This window comes from Electrona antarctica (genome assembly GCF_951216825.1).
Source record: "Electrona antarctica genome assembly, chromosome: 6".
NCBI classification, from domain to species: Eukaryota; Metazoa; Chordata; class Actinopteri; order Myctophiformes; family Myctophidae; genus Electrona; species Electrona antarctica.
In genome coordinates, this window is record NC_136811.1 from 57569493 (window position 1) to 57591877 (window position 22385).

Here is a 22385-nt window from a genome sequence, read left to right on the forward strand (position 1 = left end):
ATCCATTAATCCTGTTGTGCCTTGATCAGGTGCATCCACAACAGGTGTGCAGCCACACCCAGCTCTGAGTCCAGTTCTAGTTTGACTCAGGCCAGGTGTGACTGCTTAAATCGGGTTAAATGGGGCGACTGTGGCTCAAGAGGTAGAGCAGGTCGTCCAATGATCCATGGGTCGGCGGTTCGAATCCCGGCTCCTCCTGGCTACATGTCGAAGTGTCCTTGGGCAAGACTCTTGACCCCAAATTGCTCCCGATGTGCTGGTTGGTACCTTGCATGGCTTCCGCTGCAATCGGTGTATGAATGTGTGTGTGTGTGTATGGGTGAATGTAATGCACAATCTATGTAAAGGTGTGTGAATGTGTGTGTGAATGTAATGCACAACCTATGTAAAGGTGTATGAATGTGTGTGTGAATGGGTGAATGTAATGCACAACCTATGTAAAGCGCCTTGGATAAAGGCGCTATATAAATGCACCATTTACCATTTAAATCAGCCATCCTCCATCTCACAATGATATAAATATTTCTCTTTTTCATCTTAACACTTTGATTGCTACAGAGGGCCCTATTAAGCAAGTGGAATCTAATTACATATAATTTTACAGTTTTTAAGACGTGGGGGCGGGTGCAATGTCATATTACAATTATGGGCCAGGTAAGAAGCACTTTCGACACCCCGTGGTGTGAGCAAAACGGCCTTGAATTAGTCATGGGAGTGTTTCAGGGAGTTTTGAGGCTTACCCAATGAACATGTCCGTACTATTCTCTTTACGACACCAGCTGATGTCCTCATGGAATGCGCCCTTTTCGGCAAGTGGTATTACATTTCTGCAGACTGGCACCATAGACATGACATGACTTTGTCACATTTGGGTTAATTATTCCTATTGCACTGCATGCTGTCACCTTTATGCCTCAAAAGAACAGATCCACAAGCTGTCACAGCCATGATGTGCATAGCTTGTAGGCCTATGTCTCTATTTTGGAGATATACGCACATCATCACTTAATTTGTTTCTGTTCTAAGCATGAAAAACAGCTGTAAAAATCTTTATTCTAGTTGATTTGATTCATAAATGAATAACTAAGACTTTGAAATGGCACCTACCTATACCTGATCGGAATGGAACTGCGAGTAGATACGCAGCATTGGCTGGCAAATTGGCAATCCATGCGTAATGTTCCCAGAATCGTCTAACCCCCGAACATACAAGTTCGTTTGATATTGTTTAATTCGATAAAAATAGAACCATGTACCATACAGCGAATGAAAGCAAGATTCCTAAGGAATATGGGGATTTTTACATTTTAAAAAACGGTTGAGAAATGAGAGAACCATGAGTGTTTATAATATCAAATATTACAAGAATAATATGAAAGACAAACGGGCTGTGAAGAGCTCAGCTCACCATCCCGACAAGGAGGAAATATAGCCTATAGTGCATGCACGTATATGCACTGACTGTTGCACACACGCTCTTTATTTGTTTCTATTGAAAAACAGCAGTAAAATAACGTTTATTTTATTTTATTTCATTCGAGTCACGACGAAGGAATGAGTTGAAATGCCATACGTGCGCCATGCGTATTGCTGCGGCCCCAATGTTATGGTCTTCGCTCGTAGCATTTTATTGAAGAAGAATTGAGTCGGGTGTGATACAGCATATGAAAGCTAACTTCCCAGTGATTATGGCGATGTTTTATTTTTTTTAAAAGGTTGAGAAATGAGCGATATGACCCTTTACAATCTAAACGTTTGAACGTTTGAGCCAAAAAGCTCGTCTCCTGCTGTTGCCATGTCTCATAGAAACAAGTAAATAGGTCTATAAACATACTCCCTAAAGAATCGCATATAACAGGGGTCTGCAACCTATTTTAAATTAAGTGCCATGTTTTTATTTTCTAGATAGTGAGTCTGCCATATCAAGATTCCTTTTAATGACACCACATTAAAATTTCCAGCATATTTTGATTGTCCACAAATAAATAATGAATAAAGTTCTTCCTTCTTTTTACATATTTTCTTGCACATTGTTATAATGATCATTATAAATATATATCCCCCTGCAGTCAGAGTTCATTGTTTTAATGAATGAATGTGATGCATTGTGAGCTGGTAGATCTGCTATTTTCAAAAGTAATCTTTGAAAAAAATAAGAATATTTTTGAAAAATGTTATTGAAACATTTAAAAACACAAATCTGTCATGGGGGTCACTGGCTTAGTTGGGCAAATGCATTCATCTGGGGGTCCTTGACATGGGAATGTCGCTGTGTGAGGATCACTGGTTTAAACAACATTAGGAGGAAAGCCCAAATAAGCACTTTAGAAACAAGAAAAGCAACCACAACTACCAATATTTACAAGCAACTTTGCAGAAAAAGAAAACAGACATGGCAACACTCCAGCAGCACTCCAGAGCCGCTCAAGTGTAAAATCAAACAGTGCTTTTTGCTTTTAAGACGTGGTCAGACCCAGGCGGAATCGGTATGCGCTGAGTGTTTTTAGGTCAAGGGGCTTAATAGCAAATTAGCGCAAAGCGAAAATAATTAACATATGGACACTCCCCCAATGCTAAATTATGCAGGAACGTGGTATTCCATATGAGTGAGCGCTCACCACGGCTTCCATAATACGAAAAGGCGCAGAGCGAGGGCGAAATCTGTATTACCGCATGGGTTTTTCGTCTTGCTTAATAGGGCCCAGAATCTCCCCAGGCCTATTTTGATGTTGCTACCGTTTAACATTGCACAAAGGCCTTGTTCGGGGGCCCACAGCAAAATGTTCTCTTATAGCGAGAATCACACGCATACATCAAAAGATGTAACACCTGCATTTGCCTGGAAGTGGTTATCTTGAACAGCGAGCAGAGTTATGGATGGTTTAAAGTCAGAGACATTGACAGGCAGATATAAAATTGAACCCAATAAATATCCTATACATCCTATACACCGAATGAAAGCCCTGAATGTGTACCTTTACGAGGAAAACAGTATACATTGATCCCATCTACAGTTAGACAGTAATTGGTTATTGAATGCAGCTTGTGCCCACCAGATAACTTCAGAGAAGACATGGACGTGAACTCGTCAATATTCACAAAATAAGGCCTATAGCGACATATAAATACTATATACCGTATGAAACAGAAGACTCTCTGCTTTCATAAGGAAAACAATTCTACTGTAATAATAAAAAATCACACCCCTGTGAAGTGAGCGGTGCAACTCTACTTCTCTACTTATTCACTACAGCTCGCTATATACGGACTGAGACAGAAAGTCATGTAAACCTTTTATTTACAGTTTGGTCTGTAAACTTCTACTGTAATAATATAAATCACACCCCTGTGAAGTGAGCGGTGCAACTCTGTTCTCTACTTATTCACTACAGCTCGCTATATACGGACTGAGGCAGAAAGTCATGTAAAGCTTTTATTTACAGTTTGGTCTGTAAACTTCTACTGTAATAATACAAATCACATCCCTGTGAAGTGAGCGGTGCAACTGTTCTCTACAGTTGCGCGGTGCAACTGTAGAGAACAGTTGGGACAGAGTTGCACCACAGAGTTGCACCACTCACTTCACAGGGGTGTGATTTTTATTATTACTACAGTAGAAGTTTTTTTCTTATGAAAGCAGAGAGTCTTCTGTTTCATACGGTATATAGTATTTATATGTAGCAATAGGCCTTATTTTGTGAATCTTGAGGGCACATTGGGCAGCAAAAGTCTTGATCCGTACGGCTATAAAAAGTCCCATTCCACCGTTCGGTTCAGAACTATAGTATAACGGTGAGACGCGTTGTCATCATCAGCTGATTTTGATTTTCAAGCTAGTATAGGGGAACATGCCTGGGCATGCAGCTTGGGAGTGATGGAAAAAAAAAAGCTTCACCGGGAGTGTCCAGAGAGGTGCTAAGCCCGGCTGTGATGTCGACGACAAGGAAAAAATGACTTCCACAGATCACAACACCACGGTTTAGGACGCGGAAAAGTTCGTTATACATTACACCCGGGTCGATTACGTCCCCGACGCGTTCATTGCGGTCTTATCACTACAATTATAATGAATAAAAAAGCGTTACAATCACACGTCCGAGCGATCTCCGATTATGACGGCTCTGCATGGCGATACGTGATCCACCAACGGAACACTGTCTGTTGTCGTGGCGGCCCCTCGATACTGTGGTTCGTTTGTTAGTTCGTAGTATTGTAGGCTCGGGGATAGTTTGGTCGCTACAGTATGAAGAAGGAAACATGCATCTGTCCATGTGTGTTGCAGACGTTATGCAATGCCGATCCGGTGCATATGTGTTTAGGCAGCGTTCCGTTCATCATGTTTTTTTCCGAGAGACAGAGCCCCCATCTCGCAAGATCCTCCTCCTGGAGAAACAGGAGGGGAGGGGGGAATCGAGTATTATAGTGTTGGGTGAAATGTCCGAGGTGGAGGAAAGCCTGGTGAGGCGAGGTTAGGTGAAATTTGATTCTTCTACTCACACACCGACTAGATTATGGGAGCGTCCATTTTACCCTGGCTTCTACACGTAAAGCGGCCCGCCCTCCTGTTTTCAGGAGGGGAGGGGGCTTTTTTTTTTTTTTTTTTTCTGATCACGTGAGTGGGACTAAGCAGCAATGACAGGGGGATGGTTCTTCATTGTCCAGGTGGGTAAAAAGATGAATAAAAGTATTCTATAAAAAAGTGATTAAAACGTATGGATACGTGGTTAGCACCGGACGTTTGATTAATTAATAACGTACGGATACGTTGTTCGCGTTCGCTGTGTTAAAAAGTGCCTTTGTGTGAATAACATGATATTCGTTATACCTACCAGCCTCTCTTTTTGCTGTTGTAGGTGATATTGGAATTGGCAACATCTGACTTTTGTCTGCTCCAGCATAAACATCAGTCTCTGTACTATCATGACTAGTTGTAACACACTTTCTGAATGGTTCTATCTTCCACAGTGCTTGGTCAGCTGGCAGAGACGTACGTGAAAGCCATCCGTAGTGGAAAGGTTCCCTGTCTGGAAAATGCTGTGGTAGCTCTGGCTGTGGTTGAGAATACCAGAGCTGTTGAGCAGGCCCGGGTCCTCTATGCACAGAGGATGGAGTCGGTACACTTCCCCACCAACACCTGGGAGGAGCTGTCTGCAATCCATGCGTCCAGTGAGAGAGACGCCCTGGCACTCTTCATGGAACGTTCTTTCAGAGATGACAACCGAGAATACCAGAATAAACTTGTGGTATGTGTTCACCAGGCCAGAGAGTATGTTTTGCACTCCGTCCGTCCGTCCGTCCGTCCGTCCGTGTGTGTGTGTGTCCGTCCGTCCGCGTGCGTGCGTGCGTGCGTGCGTCCGTGCGTCCGTCCGTTACCAGCTAATCTCCGGCACTGTTGGCAGGATCCATGCCAAACTGTGCACACACTCCCTGGATGCCAACAACGAACCTCTGCCCCAAATATTCCACAACGGCCTGTTATAGCGCCACCATGAGGCTGACTTTGGCAAAACACATTTCTGTAGATTACTCGTACACATTTTATCCATACATCACACAATTAGGTATACACTATCGATATAGTCATGTGATCAACACGGATGTTCACCATTTCCCATCTTCCATCCTGATTGGCTAAGATTGGCTTCCAAAGCTCACATGATTGGTCCGTTTCCAACAAAATGCCACAAATCACAAACAGTGTGCAATTTCCACTAGGCCGAGGACGACATGCCACTAATTTCTTTCCAAATCAGCCTCACGGTGGCGCTATAACAGGGCAATTCCTGTTTTTACCTATAACTGCATCGATCTGTGTACAACTTTGTATGCGCACTCCCATGGCCATGGAAAAACATTTTCCCTGCATCCCTCCACATCTGCCAGTTATAGCGCCACCATGAAGCCGATTTCTATAAAACACGTTGTTTATATTAGTCGCACAGATTTCTTCCAAATCTCGTGCAAATCGTTACACATCATCTCTGTAATAATGTGATCAAGAGCCTCTTGGATTTCGCAGATTCTACACTGATTGGCTAAGATTGCCTTCCAAAGTTTTCAGGAGTGGCCCGTTTCGTACAAAATGCTGCAAATGTCCTGCTCATCCAGAATTCTATCCTCAGAGTGATCTGGCTCTGCATTTCCTCAACAAACTGAAGAAAATTGTTGCAAAAAAAAAGAAAATACATTTACAGAGTTTATATTACTCCTAAACATTTTACCAAACATCACACATACTCCTATCCTCCTGGTGGAGACCTGTGCCCAGAAGGGCACTTTTTCTAGTTTTTATATTGTGTGTTTCGGTCACTTTATCCAACACTTTTTTAAATCCTCTAAAACTTGGTCAAAATGACTGTGCTTTTAAGACCCTTGTTTAATACCGTTGTTGTTTAACTCCTTTCCCTTGTATCTGGATATGCATATAGTTCCTGTCTCTTGTCTTTTCACTGTGGGAGCCCCTCCCTCCCTCTTGTATTTAATACTGCACTGCAGTAAAGATAAAGGGCTCCATCTTGCGCCACGCCTTAGCCCTTATCTCTAAACCACCCCTTAGCCCTTATCTCTAAACCACCCCTTAGCCCTTATCTCTAAACCACCCCTTAGCCCTTATCTCTAAACCACCCCTTATCTCTAAACCACCCCTTAGCCCTTATCTCTAAACCACCCCTTAGCCCTTATCTCTAAACCACCCCTTAGCCCTTATCTCTAAACCACCCCTTAGCCCTTATCTCTAAACCACCCCTTAGCCCTTATCTCTAATCACCCCTTAGCCCTTATCTCTAAACCACCCCTTAGCCCTTATCTCTAATCACCCCTTAGCCCTTATCTCTAAACCACCCCTTAGCCCTTATCTCTAATCACCCCTTAGCCCTTATCTCTAATCACCCCTTAGCCCTTATCTCTAAACCACCCCTTAGCCCTTATCTCTAAACCTATTTGCACTGCAGTAAAGATAAAGGGCTCCATCTTGCGCCACCCCTTAGCCCTTATCTCTAAACCTATTTGCACTGCAGTAAAGATAAAGGGCTCCATCTTGCGCCACCCCTTAGCCCTTATCTCTAAACCACCCCTTAGCCCTTATCTCTAAACCTATTTGCCACCCCTTAGCCCTTATCTCTATTTTTTACTATTTTGAAAAACCTTTTAAAATAGTTCAAATAGGCGATCTACAAGCTCACAAGGTGTCGATATAGTTGATCTATTTTAAAATGTTTTTCAAAATGGTAAAAAACGGCAAATACGTCTACTTGACCAGTGGTGTAATTAGTTGGAGAAAGTTAGTGAAATGTGTGTCAAAAATAAATACATTTTGGTCTGATAATGATGTACAATCCGTGTTTAAATCACGTATTCTTCACAGTACTTCAGACCATTTCTCTAATATGTTTTTAACATTTTGGACAAAACTGCCAATTTTAGATCAAGATGCCCGTTCCTTAGTGCCCACTCTGAGATATGGCGGAGCCATACCTTTGGTTGCTTTGAATGCCAGCATCAGAGTTTTGTATTCTGTGCGGGCAGCGACCGGGAGCCAATGGAGGGAGCGGAGAAGTGGGGAGACGTGTGAGAATTGTGGCTGGTTGAAGACCAAGCGAGCTGCGGCATTTAGGATCAGTTGGAGAGGCTTAAGTGCACATGCCGGTAGGCCAGTAAGGAGGAAGTTACAATAGTCAAGTTTTGACGAGACTGTTGTCTGTATTAGGAGTTGGGCTGACTCCTGGGTGAGGAACGGTCTAATTCGTCGTATGTTATAGAGTGTAAACCTACAGGATCGGGTGACAGCTGTGATGTGTGTTTTGAACGACAGCTGACCTTCCAGGACAACACCAAGGTTCCTGGCTGTTGGGACAGACGTTACCAGGGCGTTGTCTACAGCGTTGTATTCATTGTTACCACTGTGTTTTTAGATTGCACTTCAGGGGGAATACAATCAGATCTCTGAGAAGAACTTCAACGAGTCCAGGAAGGCATGTGAACAAATCATCCAAAGAGTATTTGAACCTCTGGAGTACAACCTGGGAGCTGGTCTACTCTACTCAGTCTCTGGAGGACACGAGACGTTCTGCCAGGACCTCCAGGTGTTGACTGGTACATACAGACGTGAAGAAGGCAAAGGAGTCATGGTGAGTCTGATTCCTGACAACTTCTGATCCGAGTCAGAGAATGTTAAATTAATTAAACGATACTGATGAGGTGTGTGTGCGTGTGTGTGTGTGTGTGTGTGTGTGTGTGTGTGTGTGTGTGTGTGTGTGTGTGTGTGTGTGTGTGTGTGTGTGTGTGTGTGTGTGTGTGTGTGTGTGTGTGTGTGTGTGTGTGTGTGTGTGTGTGTGTGTGTGTGTGCACGCTAAACAGATCCAAAAGAACAACAGGCCTTAACGCTATTCATATCATCACTTACAGCTATCAGCTCAACTTGCCTGTCGTCGGCATCTTTCTTGTCTTTTGCCATCTTCTCATTGAGCTGTGTGTGTGTGTGTGTGTGTGTGTGTGTGTGTGTGTGTGTGTGTGTGTGTGTGTGTGTGTGTGTGTGTGTGTGTGTGTGTGTGTGTGTGTGTGTGTGTGATACCAGGCTGAGGAGGTGCTGAAGACATACCTGGATGAGAAGGCGATCATCGGCAAGGCCATACTGGCAGCAGATAAAAGCCTCTCTGAGGCACAGCGGAGAGCAAAAGGTAAAGTATAAAACGGGACAAACATGGGTGTGATTTAAAGAGTCATGTCTGCTGTTTGAGCGCCCCAACACACTGAAGGCACAGCTGAAAATATGACTATATATGATTGTTTGACGACAGTTACTTGTGGCTGTATTAAGAGAACAATTAATTTAGGTCTTAACTAAAATGAACCAGATGCCCTTAAAAATCTGATGTTTCCATGAAGTGCCAACATCTAAAGCAAAACAATATAAAATCTAAATCAAGATCTTAAAAATGCAATTCATCGTCCAGCTGTGGGAGTTAGTTCTGTGGTTGGGGTTAGGAGTGTGGTTATGGTTGAGGAAACACAGGGCTGGTGGGACATAGAGTTAGTTCTGTGGTTGGGGTTAGGAGTGTGGTTATGGTTGAGGAAACACAGGGCTGATGGACATAGAGTTAGTTCTGTGGTTGGGGTTAGGAGTGTGGTTATGGTTGAGGAAACACAGGGCTGATGGGACATAGAGTTAGTTCTGTGGTTGGGGTTAGGAGTGTGGTTATGGTTGAGGAAACACAGGGCTGGTGGGACATAGAGTTAGTTCTGTGGTTGGGGTTAGGAGTGTGGTTATGGTTATGGTTGAGGAAACACAGGGCTGGTGGGACATAGAGTTAGTTCTGTGGTTGGGGTTAGGAGTGTGGTTATGGTTGAGGAAACACAGGGCTGATGGGACATAGAGTTAGTTCTGTGGTTGGGGTTAGGAGTGTGGTTATGGTTGAGCAAACACAGGGCTGGTGGGACATAGAGTTAGTTCTGTGGTTGGGGTTAGGAGTGTGGTTATGGTTGAGGAAACACAGGGCTGGTGGACATAGAGTTAGTTCTGTGGTTGGGGTTAGGAGTGTGGTTATGGTTGAGGAAACACAGGGCTGGTGGGACATAGAGTTAGTTCTGTGGTTGGGGTTAGGAGTGTGGTTATGGTTGAGGAAACACAGGGCTGGTGGGACATAGAGTTAGTTCTGTGGTTGGGGTTAGGAGTGTGGTTATGGTTATGGTTGAGGAAACACAGGGCTGGTGGGACATAGAGGTACAATCCTGACTCTGTAGGACGGTGACAGTGTTTTTCTGTTGAATGGTTCTGTCTTATTGGTTTCCTACAGAGGATAAAGTGGAATTGGAGAAGGCAGAGAGAGAGAGACTGGTCGCGGAGGAGCAACAGAAGGCAATGAAGGTGGAGATGGCTCAGCAGAAGAAGACCCAGGACGAGCATAACAAACAGCTCAATGAGAAGATGGCAAAAGACAAGAAAGATGCCAACGACAAGCATGATAAGCTGGTGGCTGTAAGTGATGATATGAATGGCGTTAAGGCCTGTTGTTCTTTTGGATCCGTTTAGAAGATAGAAAAAGAAGATGCGTATATTACGTAAGGATCGAAGTCATTCATGAATCTTTCTGTACAGAGCAATCACCTACTGTACATGTGATGTATGGATAGGATTATCTACCTCTCTTATTATAAGTCTGTTGCTGCTAAATACCTAAAGGTTCTAGATTGTTAAAACATAACACACACACACACCACACACCACACACACACACACACACACACACACACACACACACACACACACACACACACACACACACACACACACACACACACCCCAATAACTGATCAGAAATTAATATTGTGTGCCAAGTGTAGAAGGACTTGATATATCTTATGGTGTCGTCTAATGTGTCTGTTTTATTTCAGGCTCTGACAGAACAAAAGGGAAATGAAGATCAGATAAAGGCTCTCAAGAAAGAGAAAGAAGAGGCTGAACAGAAGAATACAAGATCAAAGAAGGAATGGTTCGTTCAGTGCATCCCCTTTGTAGGGCCGGCTTATGAAGCTTATAGAGTAAATAAAAAAAAGAAATGAATACAAGAACAGTCTGAATGTATCATAGGCAGTATTTGCAGAAGGGATAAACACTGGGCTCTGATGAATTGAAAATGGAGGACCCTGATGTAAACAAGTCTACATTGTCTGTATTGACATCAATCAATCAAAACAGCTCGGACAGTTTAAAGGGATAGTTTAGATTTTTTTTAACTTAAGCTGTATGAAATACTTGCCATTAATATAGTGGTTGCAACTGTATTGCCCGAGTCCCGTGGTGGGAGTTCTGCTCTGGTTTTGGTGAAATATTAAGTAGTTCCGGTCATTTTGTGGGTGTCACTGGGGGGGGTCACTTTCGTTCATTTTTGACCCCTCTATCACACAGTTTTTTGTGTCCATATCACTACGCCCAAAAAATAGTTCCATGTGATAGAGTGGTCAAAGTTGAACGAAAGTTGCGCTAATATTTTAGAAATAGGTCAACAATACAAATTACGTTAGTTTTGTGAATTAATTTACTTTTACTGCGTGGCCCCCTGTGCCCCCCCACAAAATGACCGGAACTACTTAATATTGACCAAAACCAGAGCAGAACTCCCACCACGGGACTCGGGCAATCAATTAATACAGTTGCAACCACTATATTAATGGCAAGTATTTCATACAGCTTAAGTTAAAAAAAATCTATCCCTTTAAGCCTTTGTCATTCAGGTCACCTCATGACTCTGAGGAAGATCACAAGATCAAAATGTCCTGAATGAAAAGAGGCTTAAACTGTCCCAGCTGCTCCAGTGTCTTTCCCTTATCATGCAACGGTTGTTCCCGTGACGCACCGGACTAGCCGTGTTCGACTGAGGCGCGCTGGGAGACTGTCCCTTTGTTGTGCATATGCAACATGTACGAGCTTTACGTTTTCATCAATTTATCATATCGTTAAACAGATTATTATGAATTAATCAAGTCATGGGTGAAGAAATACACTCCTCAATGTCAAATAGTTTCTTTAATGACAAAGATGAAGAAGCCCTGCAGTACAAACAAACAATCATATAAAACATTAACTATAATAAGCAGGCTAATTGTCACATGAAAATGTATAGAAGCAAACATTTACTCACATAAGAGTGTAAACAAAATAAAGAGGCAAAAACTACACCATAGTTCCATACATAAGCATAACATAAGGTGTTTTAGAAGCCTGGATATGTAACTCTGGTGCATTACGTAATACAGTATGTTATTACTGTCTATATGGGAAAGTACCTGAATGTTGCAGGTTGTGAAATCACTCGTGAGTTCAATCAATCATCTGGGAATTGGAGTGATTTAAACTAAGTGTAATCTTTAAAAAAAAATGTAATCTGTAAAATTGTAGTTGTGGAACCAGATTAAGATGTATAGAAATGTAGGCTACTTGGTATGTTATTGTTTGAGCCAGAGTTAACATGCATTGAAATAATTGGACCAGCCTATAGAATGTTGGGGCAGACAAACCGTGGCAAAGTAAGGATGCAACATTTAGACCTGAGGACGATTCTACAAAGATGGCTTCTAATCTAAATCCTGACAGTTTTCTGAAAACCCTATGTTTCTATGTCAGTGGTGCTCAACCCTTTTCATGTCAAGGTCCCCAAAAATCTATTTATTTGGCCGCCGACCCCCATCTGAAAATATGTTGTTCCAGGGACCCCCCCTCCCAGAAGCAAAGATTTGAGTTAAAAACGCTCGCTCTGAAAGAATATATTCAAAGATTTGCGCCACATTTTCACGATTTTTCAAGAATAGCAGATCTACAAGCTCATAGCGCGGCACTCGGTGCCGCGCTATGAGCTTGTAGATCTGCTATTTTCCAATAGCTAAAGTATAACATAATGCTTAAAACACCAAAAGGGGTTTCCGCCCAGAATGGGTTAAGAATGCAAATGTCTCTCAACACTGCTATTATAGCACGTCTACAGAGACACTGTCAATGAAATGTGCTCTGGTTCCCTCATCATAGTGTAGCAATATGTTTTACTTTTATCTGATTGTTTTTCTTTCTTTCTGTTCTTTTCTTTTTCTTTCTTTTTTTTTCTTTTTTTTACCATACTGAAGATGGTAATTTTTGTTTTAAATTCCTTATTTCGTTTATAATTTTAATTTGGGTTGATTCTTGCTAAGCACTTGCTACATATACCTACAATAAAAGCACATCTAAAATGATGCTAATTGACTTCGTGAACATGTTTTTCATTGACCTTTTAATGTTTTTTTGTTTTGATTCGTTTTTTAACCATACTGAAGTTGATCATTTCTTTTAAATTATTTATTTCTTTTATTGGTTTGATTATTCAATGGATAAGCACCTGCTATACCTACATTAAAAGCATATCTAAAATTATGTTCATTGACTTTGTCAACATTATTCTTAAGTAGGTTCTTAATATCTCGAGAACTGTCTGAATGTATCATAGGCAGTATTTGCAGAAGGGATAAACACTGGGCTCTGATGAATTGAAAATGGAGGACCCTGATGTAAACAAGTCTACATTGTCTGTATTGACATCAATCAATCAAAACAGCTCGGACAGTTTAAAGGGATAGTTCAGATTTTTTTTTTTTTTTGTGAAATATTAAGTAGTTCCGGTCATTTTGGGGGGGTCACCTTTGTTCATTTTTGACCCCTCTATCACACAGAACTATGTTTTTTGTGTCCATATCACTACGCCCACAAAATTGTTCCATGTGATAGAGTGTTGAAAGTAGAACGAAAGTTGAGCTAATATTTTAGAAATAGGTCAACAATACAAATTACGTTAGTTTTGTGAATTAATTTACTTTTACTGCGTGGCCCCCTGTGCCCCCCACAAAATGACCGGAACTACCACTAATATTGACCAAAACCAGAGCAGAACTCCCACCACGGGACTCCGGCAATCAATTAATACAGTTGCAACCACTATATTAATGGCAAGTATTTCATACAGCTTAAGTTAAAAAATCTGAACTATCCCTTTAAGCCTTTGTCATTCAGGTTTCTGTCTCTCTCACACTCTTCTGTCTGTCTGTCTGTCTGTCTGTCTGTCTGTCTGTCTGTCTGTCTGTCTGTCTGCCTCTCTCTCTCTCTCTCTCTCTCTCAGTTGGTAAACTGGAGAGATCCAGTTGCTATAAAGACATTAATTTACCTTTAAAGGAAACTCACTTGGTGCTTTCATTCACCTGTACAATGATTTTAAATTCACTTTGATTGATTGATTAATTGATTGAAATATGTATTAACAGTTTGCAGAATTACAGTACATTTCAAGCACAAACTCAATACAAAGACTGTTAACTGTGAGTGGACGACTCAATTAAGCATTACACTTGTTTACAAGAGGGTCCACCTTGTTCAATTCATCAAAACATTTAGAGACGTACAAATAGACACTTCTATATAGTCAAAGAACAGAACAGGAATTCATCATAAAGGAGGTAAAAAGGGAAAAGAAACATATACAGTGAGGGGGGAAAGGGGTGGGGGGGGGTTCAGATTTTACGGGGGCCAGTTTCGAATTGCAGCCGTCCGTAGGTGCCCTTTGAGAGCGGTTTTGAAGGAGTCAAGGGATTCGCATGTCTTAATGACTGTTGGTAGGGCGTTCCACATTTTGGTGGAATAGGAGTGAAACTAATTTAGTCCCTTGTTGTTAATTTAGTCCCTTGTTGTTAATTTAGTCCCTTGTTGTTAATTTAGTCCCTTGTTGTTAATTTAGTCCCTTGTTGTTAATTTAGTCCCTTGTTGCTGATAATTGTGTTGTTTGCATATCTGCATGGGGAACATACTGTTTCTTTAACAGCATTAATGTTCAGTTTTAAATTTAGATTATTATAAACAATGGCCTTCAAACCTTTTAAATGCAGTTCATAGACATCTCCTGGCCAGCAGTTCATAGACATCTCCTGGCCAGCCCTCACACTGACTGTTGAGCTGCAGTTCATAGACATCTCCTGGCCAGCCCTCACACTGACTGTTGAGCTGCAGTTCATAGACATCTCCTGGCCAGCCCTCACACTGACTGCTGAGCTGCAGTTCATAGACATCTCCTGGCCAGCCCTCACACTGACTGTTGAGCTGCAGTTCATAGACATCTCCTGCCCAGCCCTCACACTGACTGTTGAGCTGCAGTTCATAGACATCTCCTGCCCAGCCCTCACACTGACTGTTGAGCTGCAGTTCATAGACATCTCCTGGCCAGCCCTCACACTGACTGTTGAGCTGCAGTTCATAGACATCTCCTGGCCAGCCCTCACACTGACTGTTGAGCTGCAGTTCATAGACATCTCCTGGCCAGCCCTCACACTGACTGTTGAGCTGCAGTTCATAGACATCTCCTGGCCAGCCCTCACACTGACTGTTGAGCTGCAGTTCATAGACATCTCCTGGCCAGCCCTCACACTGACTGTTGAGCTGCAGTTCATAGACATCTCCTGGCCAGCCCTCACACTGACTGTTGAGCTGCAGTTCATAGACATCTCCTGGCCAGCCCTCACACTGACTGTTGAGCTGCAGTTCATAGACATCTCCTGGCCAGCCCTCACACTGACTGTTGAGCTGCAGACAGTTCATAGACATCTCCTGGCCAGCCCTCACACTGACTGTTGAGCTGCAGACAGTTCATAGACATCTCCTGGCCAGCCCTCACACTGACTGTTGAGCTGCAGACAGTTCATAGACATCTCCTGGCCAGCCCTCACACTGACTGTTGAGCTGCAGTTCATAGACATCTCCTGGCCAGCCCTCACACTGACTGTTGAGCTGCAGTTCATAGACATCTCCTGCCCAGCCCTCACACTGACTGTTGAGCTACAGTTCATAGACATCTCCTGGCCAGCCCTCACACTGACTGCTGAGCTGCAGTTCATAGACATCTCCTGGCCAGCCCTCACACTGACTGTTGAGCTGCAGTTCATAGACATCTCCTGGCCAGCCCTCACACTGACTGCTGAGCTGCAGTTCATAGACATCTCCTGGCCAGCCCTCACACTGACTGTTGAGCTGCAGTTCATAGACATCTCCTGGCCAGCCCTCACACTGACTGTTGAGCTGCAGTTCATAGACATCTCCTGGCCAGCCCTCACACTGACTGCTGAGCTGCAGTTCATAGACATCTCCTGGCCAGCCCTCACACTGACTGTTGAGCTGCAGTTCATAGACATCTCCTGGCCAGCCCTCACACTGACTGTTGAGCTGCAGTTCATAGACATCTCCTGGCCAGCCCTCACACTGACTGTTGAGCTGCAGTTCATAGACATCTCCTGGCCAGCCCTCACACTGACTGTTGAGCTGCAGTTCATAGACATCTCCTGGCCAGCCCTCACACTGACTGTTGAGCTGCAGTTCATAGACATCTCCTGGCCAGCCCTCACACTGACTGTTGAGCTACAGACAGTGAACCGTATGATTGGCCAAATGGATACATTACATGGCTATTGTTCACATGCATCTAAAAACAAACAAACAAAACAAAAACATGAAGGTATAACACCTGCATTCAGTCCTTTCAGTTCCTCCACTTCACTGGACAGAATAGCAAGATGGGCTGAAATAAGGACAGCATTAGAATTAATTTAATCACAGACACTCACAGTTAATAAAAGTGGCATGGTTTTAGTGGGTATAGGATGGATTTATGAATCAAACATACAGTACATGAAATTATCAAAACGGTAGGGGAGAACGGGGTAAGATGAACCACTTTTTGCTTAAAGGACCACTTCGCCACTATTCAACCTAGTCTGTGTGTTTTTAATCATTAGCATATATGCTAAAATGCGCCCGTTTATTATCATTGGTGTTCTGTAGCTCCGTGGGCGCACTTCCAAAGCTGTCCACCATGTACGTATTTGTCCAAAAATGACGTAGGTGGTGGACACTCGGTAGGCTTTCAGAAACTACAGGGACAATGGACAGGTAGGCTTGCCGTAGCTAGCCTAGCCGCGAAGGACACCCCTGTCTACACAACAACAAACGAAAACGAGTCAGTATGGCTGCTCCAGGGGATTTTTCCCTTACACATATTGGCAGAATCTGCGTTAGGGTCGTTATATGAACCAGAAATATACGGAGGAAGAAATGCAGTGACGGGGACAAGAGCAGCTGCTAGTTGCTGCATCTGGATGTGTGGACTGTTGCCTGCTGGAGCGACCTAGCTAGTAGCTTTCCCTGGTCCAGTGCGTCGCACATGCAAACCTTTCTGCCCAGGAAAAGTTTTTTTCTGCCCAGATAGTGTTTGTTGACTGTGTTACTGGGAACCTGCGTTCAGGATGCCTAAATAAACTGGAAGTTGCAACCGAAGCCCGATGGACGAAGAGGGACATTCAGATTGAAGTAAGTGTTCAATGTATTTACAGCTTATTTGTGTACGTGTGTGTCGCCACACCGTATTGTTTACATAAAGTGTCAGAGGCTAGGCACGGCTTCAGCCTACAACTTTTCGGTCCAAACATCTTCTATTCGTTCAACTATTCATTAATTCAATTCAAAACTGTATGGCATGCCATCTGAAGCAATGTTAGCCATGGGCTCGTATGTTTCAGGGCTAGCAATGTAAACATTCAAGTGTTATACCTGTGTCCATTAGGTCAGCCCAGATGGGTACAGAAGGCTGATGAAGCTGAAGATGTCTTTGATGGACTGATGGTGAGCCATACATACTCAACTCAAACTTTATACATAAAGCACATTACTGTATTTGCTGTATTTTGTTTGACCCCCTAGAAAACGCAAAACGGGGCAATCTTGCAAACTGTGAAAGCCAATTATAGCCAATTAGGATGGAATATGAAATATCGGACAGATCCGACTTGAGCACATGGCCATAGAGATACTGTGTAACGATTTGTGAGATTTTTGGACAGAATCTGGAGGAGTAATATCAAAAAATGTGTTTTACAAAAGTCGGCCTCCTGGTGGCGCTATAAAAGGCAGATGCGGAAAATGCAGGTGAAAGGTTTGTCCTTGGCCTCTAGGGAGTGTGCATGCAATGTTTCACGCAGATCGGTGCAGTTTTAGGTAAACAATGTGAAAAGCTGCCTCATGGTGGCGCTATAACAGGCCGTTCTGGAAAATGCAGGGCAGAGGTTCATCGTTGGCATCCAGGGAGTGTGTGTGCAAAGTTTGGCATCGACCGGGTTAACGGTGCCGGAGATTAGCTGGTAACGGACGGACGGAAGGACACACGGACACACGGACACACACACACACGGACGGAGTGCAAAACATACTCTCTCCCCATGCCTTCGGCCTGGTGGAGACAATAAAGGTTCATATATTTATATATGCTTTTACAAAGACCAGTCAGTGGTCAACCAAAGTCCTGTAAAATGTAGTAAATATACTGTCATTTATACTATAGGCCTACTGTGTCTCACACAGACGGTTTCACACTGTAGTATTGAATTGTATCTGTAAATCACACTAGATGACAGTGAATTGACTTTTAACCTTTTGTAATATCTCAAAAGAAAAAAGAAGATCATTACTGCATCAAAAGTAATCAACAAACTATAAAACGGATGACAACATTGTACAAATTACACAAGCAAAGTGCCTTGCACTGAATAATAATAAAACTATTTGTATCGCACCTTTCATGACATGCAATGCAGCTCAAAGTGCTTTACAGAGCAATGGTGAAAAAAAAGAAACGCAAGGCATAAAACATTGAAATGGCAGTAATGCAATAGTGAGGACATGAATAAATCTAAAAGCAAGAGTGTATAAGGTGGTCTTGAGCTGTGCTTTAAAATGTCTAGAGACTGCTGTCAAAGGTACAGTGGGAGTTTGTTCCACGCCGTCGGCCCGTAGAAGCTGAAAACTGCTTCACTGTGTTTTTTTGTTGCCATTTGTTAGGCACATCGAGCAAGCCAGCTGTGAGGACCTGAGGGGGTGGTTTGGGACATATCTAGGCAGGCAGTCATGTAGGTCGGAAGGTCACAGATGCAGACCAATAATTGTAAAATCAATCCTAAAAACAACCGGAAGCCAATGCCGTGACACTCTTAGTTTTAGTTAAAACTCTGGCTGCCGCAAGTTGTAATCGGTCAGTTGTTTTCTTTGGCAGTCCAGAATAAAGTGCATTGCAGTAATCAAGCCCAGAAAAAACAACTGCGTGGATCAGTGTTTTTGCATCATCTAATGACTGACAGGCTCCGATTCATACAATATTTCTAAAGGTGAAAAAGGCAATCTTGGTAACATGATTGTGTGAATTAAAATTAAATTCAGAATAATGACCCCCAAGTTCTTTACTGTACTGTTACTTTCTAGTCAGGTTGCCAAGTCTGCTTATTATTATGATTGATATGTAATACTCAGTTGTAGCCTACCTACTAATTTGATCAGTAAAGAAACATACTGTACATAGCCTACACACTCAATCGTCCATTCCAGTAATCCTTGAGTGCTTTCACCATTACTGACTCTACGTCTTCTCTCACCACAGCATGTGCGTCTGCTCCTGTCCTGTCTCGGCCAGAAGCAGCTCCAGTGACGTGTCATCATGCAGAAAGCCTGAAAAACCACCTGCCTCAGTGACCTCTGACTATAGAACATCTAGTTTGTTAGTTTCCAGTTCAACCATAGACCCCTGTTTTTATATATATATCTGTAGATTTATGTAAATCAGTACTATTAAAAGATAGTTGATTTGATGACAAGTTTGTTTTATTTTATCTCATGTAGGCGTATGGTATTTATACATTTTGACCAATTCCTAATACTCATTCACATCTGAATGCAAACAAGACCACAATGGAAATAAGTGAATGTGTTTTATTGTACTGTAACATAAGGTTTAAAAAATAAGGCCACACAGGCAAAGTTTGTAAAGTATCAATATTGCTATATAGAAATACTCTGTTACAAGTAAAAGTCCAGAATTGAAAATGTACTTCAGTAAAAGCACGACAATATTGGTAAAGGCTTAGGAGTAGTACATTGATTTATCAATCCAGATTGTGTACAACAGCAACATACAAAGTAAATTGTATCTATATAATATACTGTATACTTCATGGGAGTTCCTTGAAAGCCACTTCTTCATCTCTTGAGTCGAAGACAGCCACCGAGACCTCAGCTCCTGCATCAAATAAAGTATTATGCAATTATGGGCCTATCTGACCAATCATGAGACAATATGGTAAACAATAAGGTTTTTCATTTTTGCAAAAATGTTGAAAAATAGCAAATGTATACAAGCTCGCAGCACGGCACCAAGTGACGCACTGAGCTTGTATATCTGCTATTTTTGAATAGCCAATGCTAATACAGATGCTTTCCCGGTTTTAAATGCTTTTATGTTTGGTTTGAAGCTTGATATGGAAAAATGTAGCTCTGGTCCATAGCCTTCTGCAGGGCTATGGATCAGAGCTAGGAAAAATGGTGGTGTTTATGTGGAGGGTGTTCCAGTTACAAACAGCAAAAAAGGTCTTTAGCTGTAAGCATCAGAGACACTCGGCATGTCAAATTAATTTATAGACATCACAACAACAACCACGTGTAACAACAACCATGTATTTTGAAAGGAAATGCATGTGGTCGTAGTTTTAGTTTATTACGACATACCTTTGTTCTGCTTCGATGATGATGATCCGCGTCAATTCTTCCATTAGATTGCGGTCGAACTGGAAGAGATCTGCGGTGGTGAAATGTTCACTGCACACCCAAAGTGGTCCGAGTACAGTACAGAGTAAAGCTGGATGATTGCATTTGTATTTTCGTCATAACTAGTTCTAAAAACAAAGCCAGCCAGTGGCATCTCGAGTCCGACGCACGTTCGAACTGACTACTATTACCGCTACTTACTTACTACCAGAGACTATGCTACTAACTACTATACCACCACTACTGCTGTTACTATTACTACCGCTAAATATTAGCTATTATTACTTCTATCGCTTGCAACTCCAAACAACAACAACACGAGAAACTTTCAGCTTCCTGGGTGCCTGGGGCTGCCTGTCTGTCTGTCGCGCAATGCACTGTGGGTAATGTAGGAAATGAGCGCACCGTTCCTCGGCTCGTTACATGAGCCGTTGTCAGCCACTATATCGCCAAATGAAAATATTTATATTTTTTTCATGAACGGATATCATACTAAAGCATGACAAATGCCATGTTATAGTGGCGAACTGATCCTTTAAGTTGTCCTGGAAGCAAGGCAAAATGAGATGGCAGTAAAATCTAAGGATGTCTTCTATCAATTGAAATGATGAGTAAGCATAGTGACAAAGGGCCATGAAAATATGACCTTTTTTAAAAAAGTGGTAATGTTGCTCAATTTGCCCCAGGTAAGGGGTAAGTTGATCCAAGTCGAGGGGTAAGTTGAACCACATATTTTAATGTTAAAACCTTAAAGTTGAACAGATAATGTATTCACTTATCGATAATAATATAATAACAGTTTTCCCTTTTGCAAATAGTCTTATTTATTTGTTTATTTATTATTTAAACAATATTAAGTCAATTAAATAAAGTTTGTTATTCAGAACCTTATATTTGCAATATTGTTAATACAATATTGCAAACTTCTCTTAAATGAGTATGTACATGCAAATGAAAGGTCATTCAGTATAATTTGAGTAGCAAAGACTTAATAAAAAAAATATGAATAATGATTCCCATTGACTCAATTTACCCCCGGACATTGGTGACCAGATTTGACTGAGAGACTGCCATCGCGCAAATTCCAGCTTTTCACCAGAGGAGAAAAACTTATTTTTTTTTCTCCAAAATGAGTTTATAGCACAGGCAGAATCTTCACATACTAGAGCATGTCTGAAATAATTGTCAGAGCTGGAATCGACATGTAAATATGAAATAAATGCTTAAACATGTAGCTAGGTGTAATGTTAGAGACCACAGAAATGAACCTTTCAAGCCTGTTTTCTCAACTCGTTGTTTTCTGCAAGACATTACTCTATAAGCCATATCTCCAAAACTGGTGGGCCAAACTGAACAACCAATATGTCCATTTGAAGCTATGATTCCCTGCTTTCATATGACATGAAAAAACGAAAATTCAAAAAAATCCAATGGCAGTCCCTCAGTCAAATTTAGTCTTTCATTTTACCCCAGCCAGCACCATTTTAGAAAACAATGACTAGAATAAGCTGATGTGTCGAAATTTTACTTTGACCGACAAAAACTGTTTTTTGTGTAAAATAATGCTTTCTACTTTCCCCATGTGCTTCCCAACTTCACAGCCAGGTGTAAATGATGGATGCTTACTAGATTTAAGGTCACATGGCAACACCGTTTTCTAGTTTTCTAGATAAAGGGGGTGGTTCAACATACCCGCTGGCACATCTTACCCCGTTCTCCCCTATCTATTGTCTGAACTCAACTGAAGTAATAAACACATTTTCTGCACTGCATTCACTGAACATCCTGCTGTTAAAATATACCTTCACTTTCTTTCTTCAAGTCCTGCAGCTCCTTCTCACTAGCACCCAGTCTGCTTTTAAGACCTCCGTCTGGTTTTCATTAGTACTCAATTTGGCAGACATTTCTGAAAAAAGAGGAATATTGACTTATATTTGATTTGACTCTTCTTGACTGATGGAAACGTTTGAGAACACCAAGTCGCAGACCACTTGCACCCTTGTGTCAACCTAGGATTTCCCCAGTAGGTGTCGCCCATGCACCGCAGACGCCACTGGGACGGTTGCTTTGTGCAGCAGCCGCCTGTTGGTGGCGGCAGGGCGCGCGCGCGCGCGTGTGTGTGTGTGCGTGTGTGTGTGTGTGTGTGTGTGTGTGTGTGTGTGTGTGTGTGTGTGTGTGTGTGTGTGTGTGTGTGTGTGTGTGTGTGTGTGTGTGTGTGTGTGTGTGTGTGTGTGTGTGTGTGTGT

The 22385-nt window shown here is 42.2% G+C and overlaps 1 protein-coding gene and 1 long non-coding RNA gene across 2 annotated transcripts in view; both read left to right on the forward strand.

Annotated features, from left to right (window-relative positions):
- The window catches only part of LOC306925194 (guanylate-binding protein 6-like), a gene marked incomplete at both ends in the record, with an annotated part of 51985 nt that extends 40710 nt beyond the window's left edge, over window positions 1-11275 (forward strand). Inside the window, 6 exons of the mRNA XM_079503886.1 lie at window positions 4966-5243; window positions 7911-8126; window positions 8573-8675; window positions 9792-9973; window positions 10390-10487; window positions 11230-11275. Coding sequence (XP_079360012.1) covers window positions 4966-5243; window positions 7911-8126; window positions 8573-8675; window positions 9792-9973; window positions 10390-10487; window positions 11230-11275 — 923 coding nt within the window. The remainder of the gene's footprint in view (window positions 1-4965; window positions 5244-7910; window positions 8127-8572; window positions 8676-9791; window positions 9974-10389; window positions 10488-11229) is intronic.
- Window positions 11276-16312: 5037 nt separating this feature from the next.
- Window positions 16313-19161, forward strand: LOC306924809. Its single transcript, XR_013790212.1, has 3 exons — window positions 16313-16864; window positions 17118-17176; window positions 18981-19161. It is a non-coding gene; the product is annotated as an uncharacterized lncRNA (long non-coding RNA).
- Window positions 19162-22385: the final 3224 nt, after the last annotated feature.